General features: G+C 42.0%; 2 long non-coding RNA genes and 1 gene segment (V, D, J or C); 1 reads left to right on the forward strand and 2 right to left on the reverse strand.

Annotated features, from left to right (window-relative positions):
• Nucleotides 1-4,867: 4,867 nt before the first annotated feature.
• Nucleotides 4,868-6,235, reverse strand: LOC128635001 (uncharacterized). Its single transcript, XR_008397914.1, has 2 exons — nt 5,545-6,235; nt 4,868-5,172 (listed from the first exon to the last, which is right to left on the reverse strand). It is a non-coding gene; the product is annotated as an uncharacterized LOC128635001 (long non-coding RNA).
• Nucleotides 6,236-6,314: 79 nt separating this feature from the next.
• Nucleotides 6,315-8,320, reverse strand: LOC108261193 (probable non-functional immunoglobulin kappa variable 6D-41). The segment is given in 2 exon segments: nt 6,315-7,991; nt 8,119-8,320. Coding segments are annotated over 2 exon segments (432 nt in total).
• LOC128634992 (uncharacterized) lies at nt 8,312-9,793 on the forward strand. The gene is made up of 2 exons (XR_008397899.1): nt 8,312-8,466; nt 9,318-9,793. It is a non-coding gene; the product is annotated as an uncharacterized LOC128634992 (long non-coding RNA).
• Nucleotides 9,794-10,133: the final 340 nt, after the last annotated feature.

Genomic DNA, 10,133 nt, shown 5'->3' on the forward strand with positions numbered 1-10,133 from the left:
CACATGTTGAAACAAAATACAAAAAAAAAAAACACTCAAAAAGGAGGGTAAAACAACAAAAATAATCACACAGATAAATAAAATAACACTATACACACAAATTAAAATGGGTATATGTATATAAATGATGATTTAAATAAAGATGAAACAAGATTACTGAGAACTCAAAATTAAACCTACCTCTCCCATTCAATCATAATGCGAAAGGGAAGAGGAGGAGCCAAAACAGGAAATTACACAGACCAATGACATCATGACAATTTAAAGGGAAAGTACTCACACAAGTAGACAGCTACATCAGGTATACACTTCCTTTTGTGTAATTCTAAACATTAAATTTATGGAATATTCTCCATACTCGTTACACCTGGATATCACCCCAGAAGAGAGTGTTTTTGTTTTTTTTGTGTTCGTTTTTGTTTTTCATAATTGTTAAGAAATCTTGCGTGTGGGAAAGGCACAATATAAACTAAACGTATTACAATGTCATGTCAGCGCCAGATTCTGCTCTGTACTTTTCCTCTATACCATTACCAAACACAGGACAGCCTAAACATGGCTGCTATGGACTACACATCCCAACTAACACGGACTACACATCCCAACTAATAACACGGACTACACATCCCACCTAATAACACGGACTACACGTCCCACCTAATAACACGGACTACACGTCCCAACTAATAACACGGACTACACATCCCAACTAATAACACGGACTACACATCCCACCTAATAACACGGACTACACGTCCCACCTAATAACACGGACTACACGTCCCAACTAATAACACGGACTACACATCCCAACTAATAACACGGACTACACATCCCAACTAATAACACGGACTACACGTCACAACTAACACGGACTACACATCCCAACTAATAACACGGACTACACATCCCACCTAATAACACGGACTACACGTCCCACCTAATAACACGGACTACACGTCCCAACTAATAACACGGACTACACATCCCAACTAATAACACGGACTACACATCCCAACTAATAACACGGACTACACGTCACAACTAACACGGACTACACATCCCAACTAATAACACGGACTACACGTCACAACTAACACGGACTACACATCCCAACTAATAACACGGACTACACATCCCAACTAACACGGACTACACATCCCACCTAATAACACGGACTACACATCCCACCTAATAACACGGACTACACGTACCAACTAATAACACGGACTACACATCCCAACTAATAACACGGACTACACGTCCCAACTAAGACGGACTACACGTCCCAACTAACAACACAGACTACACGTCCCAACTAACACGGACTACACGTCCCAACTAACACGGACTACACGTCCCAACTAACACGGACTACACGTCCCAACTAACACGGACTACACGTCCCAACTAACAACACAGACTACACGTCCCAACTAACACAGACTACACGTCCCAACTAACACGGACTACACGTCCCAACTAACACGGACTACACGTCCCAACTAACAACACAGACTACACGTCCCAACTAACACAGACTACACGTCCCAACTCACACGGACTACACGTCCCAACTAACACGGACTACACGTCCCAACTCACACGGACTACACGTTCCACCTAATAACACGGACTACACGTCCCAACTAATAACACGGACTACACTTCCCAACTAACACGGACTACACGTCCCAACTAATAACACAGACTACACTTCCCAACTAACACAGACTACACGTCCCAACTAACACGGACTACACGTCCCAAATAACACGGCCTACACGTCCCAACTAATAACACGGACTACACATCCCACCTAATAACACGGATTACACATCCCACCTAATAACACGGACTACACGTCCCAACTAACACGAACTACACGTCCCAACTAACACAGACTACATGGCCCAGAAGAGCACAACTCTATTGATGAGCAATCCTATGTGATTCTGTGGTCTATCAAGGTGGCACTGGGGAAAGAACACCACTTGGCATAGGAGGTGACATTGTGGTTGAGCTGTGTGAAACACCCCCATCAAAACAAAACTACAAAGTATTTGCAGGCAATTTTTCTTCCTCTCCAGCACTGGTTCTCAAGCTTCTTCAGCGACAGATCTACTTTGTAGGAACACTCTGTTGCAGTTGCTTAGCTGGTTGTCAGTAAATCTGTTACCCTGATCTCATCCTACTGTGCAGTTCAGCCTCAAGACAAAGTTCAACGCTGGAGCAAATCTGACAAAGCTTTTGTGGAGGTCAACAGGCCACACATTGTGAAGGAATACAACAAATTCGTGGGGGGAATAGACTTCCTTGATGCATGTTTTGCAAGGTACAAATACCATATGAGATAACATAAGTGGTACCTCTACTTGTTCTGGCAAACCATCATGTTGGGCCTTGTTAATGCGTGGTTTATCTACCACCATGAATGTCAACGACTTGGTGTCCAAAAGCCATTGAAACAAAGGAGCTTCCAGGCAGAGGTTGCCAGTAGCCTGATTCTTTTAAGCTCACAGAGAGGTCGCTCAACAGTTCACGACACATGTTCACAATCACCACCACCACCCAAGAGAGTTCATTTTGGAGTACCAGGTGATGTTCGCACCATCCAGGTTGCACACTGGCCTGCGAAATGTGACACACGTGGCCGTTGCAAAGTCTTCAAAGTAACCAAAAAAATAGTTGTTGTTAAACCTAATGGTCACAGTTATGTAGTTTTAAAATATCTTCCTAAAACTGTATTATTTTTGAAATAACTGTATTATTTCTGAACAACTCATTCACATGAACTTGTGATGGATGGTCCACATCATCAAAAAAAACTTTACTTTTCAAACAATATACACTCACCGTCCACTTTAATAAATGTGCACCTGCTCATTTATGCAGTTATCTAATCAGCCAATCATGTGGCAGCAGCAGCACAATGCATAAAATCATGCAGATACAGGTCAAGAGCATCAGTTACTCCACAAGGAGTAAGCCACTGTCACGATCTCCCCTGTAGACAGCGCTGCAGCCTGAAGTCGGCTCGGGGAGCCGGAGTGCACACGCTCTGATCACTGTGACAATGTTTACTGTGGACACGTTTGTTTTGTTTCTGTTCTGTCTCCTCCCTGTTTTCTCATTGGTTGTTGTTCGAGGGTGTGTCTACATTGGTTTCAACCATCAGCACTTAACGCTGATTATGTTTGCGATATATACCCCTCGTCTCCCAGTACACGGCACGGAGTATTATAGTAGATAGTTACCTTGAAAGTGAGATTGTTTAGTTTAAAACATAGATTAGTTTCCATGATATCGCGCTGCTGTTTCCCACCTCTCATTTCCTTGTTAGTGACTCGATTTTGATTCCTGCCTAGCCCAGTTTATGCCTGTTTGCCGATCGCCCGACCCATTGCCTGCTTTCGACTACGCCTCTGTTTCACGTTTTGGATTTGTCTGCCTGCCTTTAATAAAATGTCTTTACCTGCACTTGCTTCCGCCTCAATTACCGATCCATGACAGAATACTCCGCCCAACATGGATGCAGCAGGAAGATGAGGGAGATATCACGCTACGCAAACCATCCCCGCCTTGGATTTGATCCAGTTTCCGCAAGAGACTTTCATGGATCTCCCAGATCGGGTTGATGGGTTTTTTGGCTACCCGGACTATTTTCTGGTTGACCGCCAGACGTATTTCTCGAGCGTAACAGACACCAAACCCAGTGAGAGGCAATGGATAAGATTCATGGTGTCCCGTTTTTTTTGGCCCAATTTACCAGTGGGTGCAGCGTCTAGCGGCCATGGGATCCAGGGTACTGGAGAAAAGTACTCAGTTTATGGAACTATTTTTAAAGGGCAGAGCTACAACTTGGATCAACTGTTGAAGGGAGTCAATATGACGAACAAGGCTGACCTGCCATTCCACATCTATTATGAGGGGATTGACAGGGCAGCCTCCACAGCTCCGCTTCAGGATCTTGCCAACGTGGTGGAGGTTCCACCGAGATGCATGACTGAGGGCTGCTGGAAACAGACTCAGCTACAATGTCCTACATTCAAAAAACTAGGTCTCCAGGAAGCATTTCTCTGCTCAAAGGAACGCTTCAAGGGCAGCTGGCGTAAGCACAAATTATTACACCAGAAAGCACTGCGGAACTGCAGCCAGAGGTCAACGTGGCGACCTCAGAGCTCCAGCTTGAGACCCATGAGGAGGTCTCACCTGCTGAACATATTAAATGAGGCAGGCAGACCCTTTCACATTTGAATAATTTGAGAGTAATGTTCTCTTCTTGCCACTTTAAGGGCTTCACTGTACTTAAGTGTTCATCATACATGAGCTTATGGATAGTTAAGCCCGATTTTTTTTGTACTGCCGTTCAAGCTGCCTATTTTTAACCTGTATTTGTGTATACTCCTGTATACATGGTTGTTGTAAGTATGCCTGAGTTGCCATTCCTAAATACCTAGCCTACAGCTATGCATCAGTTCCTGAACATGTGCATATATCTCCAGTGGATTTTCTGAATAAGGGACTTACATGCAGCAGATTTCCAATTAAAATGGGCATATTCCAGGAGTGAGAATCAGAATTTGGGGAACCAGAATATTGTCTTAATCTGAATCACACAATCGGACTGTGGCGTTTTCATGACTCAATACTAATCAGAATATTGCCAAATTCTGATGTAATATCATAAAGATGATGTGCGTGTAAACATAGTCACTGTGAAGTATCATTCAGTGTCTTTGTTCCTGATGTGCCAAGCTTTATTCACACTGTGATCTCCTGGTTATTCTGACTCTCTGAGATCCTGGTTTTCCTAGTTTGTTCTGTTTGCTGATCACCTGAACTTTGCAGGGTTTTTTTTTAATGATTCAGTACAATTCAATTTTATTTGTATAGCACTTTTTACAATAGACATTATCTCAAAGCAGCTTTACAGAAATATATAAACACGGGATACAGATTTTAAAAGTGCAGGTTTATCCCAATTGAGCAAGCCAGTGGTGATGGTGGTGAGGAAAAACTCCCTAAGATGTTAGAGGAAGAAACCTTGAGAGGAATCAGACTCAGCAGGAAACCCGTCCTCATCTGGGTAACAACAGATAGTGTGAAAAAGTTCATTATGGTTTTATATGAAGTCTGTTTGGCCTTAGAAGCAGCCGTAGTCCCAGCAGTCTGGAATTGGAGTAGATGAGAGATGAGGTTTTTGACAATTGATTTGTCCCATGGTTTTAAAATAATTGTGGGAGATTTTCTAGAATTACTTTCGGTGTGATGAGGACATGTACAAACTGAAATCATGATTGTGTGATCATTTTTAACACAATCTCCTTTCAAACAACCTCGCTATATTAATAACTCTGCCATAAATGTCCTTCATAACAGTGCCACTGAAATGATTAAAATTACATGTCAAAAATAGGAGAACATTCTGCCTTATCTTAGAAATCCCGATCTACTTTTCATTTCCTCTTAGTGTTGTTTAAGTCACCGCCCACATCTGATGTGTTTCTGAAATGATTTAGTTGTGAACATACACATTCATACACATTCAGATGTTAGGAGACCCATTCTGAGTGGTGTTTCTGATGGGGTGATTTTTTCCTTCAGCAGGAACTCAGGTCATGTGTTTAAGGTGTTCAATTCAATTCAGTTGTATTTCTATGGGGTTGGTCGTGACGTCAGTGTCTGGCATAAGGAGAACTTGGTTGGTCGTATCAACAGACTCTGGTGTGATCATAACCTGACTGCCAAAACCAGAATTATGGTAAACAATACAAAGGGAAAATATTACACAAAAGATCAAAAGGTCAAACAAAAGACAATTTTTCACAGCCTTCTTTGCTCATATTTACCAAGGGTGCCAACATTAATGGAGGGCGCTGTATGTCCATACAATTAGTCAAAATCAAACGTACAAACTTTGCACTTTAGCCAGTTTACATATTTCATGATACCACGTGGACAATCTTCAAGCCTCATTCATAAATTATATTTATCACTGATGATAAATCACTGGTTGTAGTGAAGTGTGTGTGTGTGTGTGTGTGTGTGTGTGTGTGTGTGTGTGTGTGTGTGGAACATGGTGTCATTATGTACATTTAGACGATCCTGGTGTCCACTATAATTGACATTGATAAAAAGGCTAATATTTTTAAACACAAACAATTGAACTGCTTTCAGAACTGAGTATATTATTCCTGACACTTTACTGAAGAAGAATATATGTGATAATCATAGTAAAAAAAAACAATTAAAATTACAATACTTTAGTTATCTTTCTTCTTTCCATAAAATGTGCTTGTTCCCATTTTAGATGTAGTGTAAGAAGTTGATCCTCGCGTCACAGACTGTAACATGACACATCACTAGAAAGCCCAGAATGTCCTCTGTATAGTACAGCAGGAGTTACTAGAGTAGCTCAAAAAAGTCAAAAGGTCCTACATGAAAACAAAATGTCCTCTACAGAGGACACAAGTCAATGGGCGGGGTCTCAGGTGGATACGATGCAATTGTATATTGTCTGAATAGTTGAAGCTTAAAAAAGCGCACACAGCAGTCACGACAGTAAGAACATTGTGAAGCTCACATGAGAAGTGAGATGGAAGCACAGAGGAGCGTCACTTCTTGGACGAGCTTCACAACATGCTGATGTAGGGCGATGCTCCCATGAACCCTGCGTAGGACAGTTGGCCAGAAGTGATGGATTATAGTTAAAAAAGTGTCAAATATTAGTATTTTTTCTTACACAGAATTATTGCTTTGATTCAGAAGACAATGATTCATCAGCTGGAGTCGTATGGATTGTCACTGTGTTCAGTTTGTGGACAAAATCCACCTGCATTATATGATCTCACAGAGATGGATTATTTTTCTAGAAAATCTTCATTGAGTTCATCTGATAAAAGAAAACTCCATCAAGTGACTGAATGTTTAGAGTTAACGTTCCACTGCGTGCTAGATAATGTAGCTCCATTCACAACTAAACTCTTTGTAGTTCAGCAGATAAACTAGGAACCACATACATGAAATGTCTCAGTCAGTATTTAGGCCTCATCACAGTACGAGACAGCTCTGTTCTACACCCACTGCTTTTCCCTGTACATGCTACCTCTGGGTAAAATGATCCATTAACATGCTGTTAGCTTCCACTGCTAGGCTGATGATACACAGCTGTATGATTCAGCAAAGCCAGCTCAATAATATAAACTTACTCTAAATTCACCTTCATCAAATTTATCCTGCAGTGGACGTGCGAGTGTGTGTGTGTGTGTGTGTGTGTGTGTGTGTGTGTGTGTGTGTGTGTGATTGTGTGTGTGTGTGTGTGTGTGTGTGTGTGTGTGATTGTGTGTGTGTGTGTGTGTGTGTGTGTGTGTGTGTGTGTGTGTGTGATTGTGTGTGTGTGTGTGTGTGTGTGTGTGTGTGTGTGTGTGTGTGTGTGTGTGATTGTGTGTGTGTGTGTGTGTGTGAGTGTGTGTGATTGTGTGTGTGATTGTGGTGTGTGTGTGTGTGTGTGATTGTGTGTGTGATTGTGTGTGTGTGTGTGTGTGTGTGTGTGTGTGTGTGATTGTGCTGTATCACATCGTCCCCCTCAGCACCTGCAGTAGGTCCCAGCTGCAGCAGTCACACTCACACAGGTTTTTGTACGACGCTCTAACACTGTGTGATCACATCGCTACCACTAATAGAATGATAACTCTGACAGTAATAATCTCCAGCATCTTCAGTCTGGACTCCACTGATGGTCAGAGTGAAATCAGATCCAGATCCACTGCCACTGAAACGAGCTGGAATACCTGACTCTAACTTCTTCACATATTTTATCAGGAGTTTAGGAGCTTCTCCAGCTTTCTGCTGATACCAGAATATTCCTTCATCTCCATCACTCCAGCGGTGAACAGCAGAGCTGGTTTTACAGCTGATGGTGAGTGTCTCTCCTGGAGAAACAGGTTTCACTGCAGGACTCTGAGTCACAGTCACCTGACCTCTGGATCCTGAAAAAAAGAAGAAGAAGAAATCCGTTCCCTACATTAATAATGATGTTGAGTGTGAAGTTCATCTAGTCGGCCTACTTCACATGGATTTGTCAGCTGAACAGGAGAAGATAAAACACTGTGTTACCTCGAGCGCAGAGGGCCAGTGTGCAGATGAAGACGCTGATCAAACTCATGGTTGCTGTGGGTGAAGTCGCTGAGCAGCAGCTCTCAGTCATGAAGTGTTAAAGTCACAGGGCTATAAACACTCGCAGAGCGCTGAAGCATGAGCTGCTAATGCAAAGTGGAACCTCTCTCTATGGAAACGTGTGTGTGTGTGTGTGTGTGTGTGTGTGTATATGTGTGTGTGTGTGTGTGTGTGTGTGTGTGTGTGTGTGTGGTCACTGTAGTGTAACAGAGGTTTTTGTACGACGGTTTCATTAGAATGTATCACTGTGGTACACTTTCGGTGGAGGAACCAAACTCATCGTGAAAAGTAAGTCTCTCTTCTTTATTTAAAATTCTATATATTTATATTCATTGTTAATCAGAATATTGAATAAATTATTTATTTATTTGTTTAATTATATGTTGAACCCTAGTAAGTAATCATTTAGGCATAATAACGAATCACTTAATTATTTTTTTAGTTATTATAATTTATACTTAATGATAATGAAAGTTTTTTTTAACTCTGAGAGTAAAATAAAAATAATTTATAAGAAAGAATAAATGAGGAGTGAGCTGTTAGCTGAATAAGTACGCAGTGTGTTCCTCAGTAAACGGAGCACTTTTACATTCACAGCTTCTTAAGTTCATATTGTGTGCTGTGAAGGACATGGTATAAAACTTAATCCTGTGTCTGTTAGCCTTCTATCATTTCACTGATGTACTGATTTTGAATCTCCAAACAAAGATAAACAGTGTGTAGAAAGGTGGATGTGGTGTGATGTGGTTATTTCCATCACTGGACTGATTTCTCAGACTTTTTGCCAGATATGTGATTTCTAATCGAGTAAATCTTGTTATCAGGAAACTCAAAGGGAAGGTGTGATGTTGTATTTTCCAGCCCTGATTCTGTGGAATATCAGTGTATTTACATCATCAGTGTCTTTATTTTACTGTAGGACTACATGTAAAAGTAGCAGAACAACTTAGGAGGACTGGAATACACTCCCAGAATAAATCTGATCAAAGTCCGAGTCGCTCCACAATATAACGAGTGACTAGTAAATGTTCTCCTGCTGAGTAGTTCTACTGAACTGCAGTAATGTGAATCAGCAGTGATGAGTAAATGTTGTGTAAGCGTGTGTAAATGTGTGTTTATTGTGTGTTTGTGGTCTCCAGCCGGTCCCACGGTGAAGCCCTCCGTGTCTCTGCTCCCTCCCTCCTCTCTGCAGCTGTCTGAGGGATCGGCCTCGCTGCTCTGCCTGCTGTCTGCCTACTCTCCACAGGGGGCGCTGGTGAGCTGGACAGTGGACGGCTCAGAGGTGAAGGACGGGGTTCTGACCAGCGCAGAAGAACAGAAGAAGGACGGGTACACACGCAGCAGCACCCTGACCCTCAGCAAAGCAGTCTGGGAAAAGGGGGAGGAGTTTGTCTGTAAGGTCTCCCATGACAACGTCGATCATCCGGTCACGTTCAGAAAGAGCCAGTGTGAAGTCTAACAGCTCCAAGATAGAATTGAACACTGAGCTGCTTACACATCCATCTACAATAGAGTTTCAATTCTACACAATGCTGACATTTCTGTCTTTACTCTCTTCACTGTCCTGTTGCTCTTCCTGTAGTTTTGCTCTGCTGAAATAAAGCTTCATTTTGGACATTGTGTGTTCTTTTATTAGAGTTAATAGTCATTATCAGTGTGATGAGAGAGTGTGTTTAGCTGTAGATTCAGTGCTGTGTGTTGTGCTTCAGTGAGTTTGGCTGAAGGAAGTTGAACATCTGGTGAAAGTGCTGCTCTATTCTGGGAGAAAGAGGATCACTCGGCCGTCTTCATGTAAATCTCTCTCTCACTTCACTGATCTCTCAGTTTTACTGGTTAAAACTGTCTCTGTGTGTTTAGCTGGGTGTGGAGCAGGAAGCTGCTTTCATGTCTTTCTTTACTGCAGGATTTATGGTTGAGGTAACTGACACTGCACACTTATTTTATATTAATAGTAC

This window comes from Ictalurus punctatus, chromosome 14 (assembly GCF_001660625.3).
Source record: "Ictalurus punctatus breed USDA103 chromosome 14, Coco_2.0, whole genome shotgun sequence".
Lineage (NCBI taxonomy): Eukaryota > Metazoa > Chordata > Actinopteri > Siluriformes > Ictaluridae > Ictalurus > Ictalurus punctatus.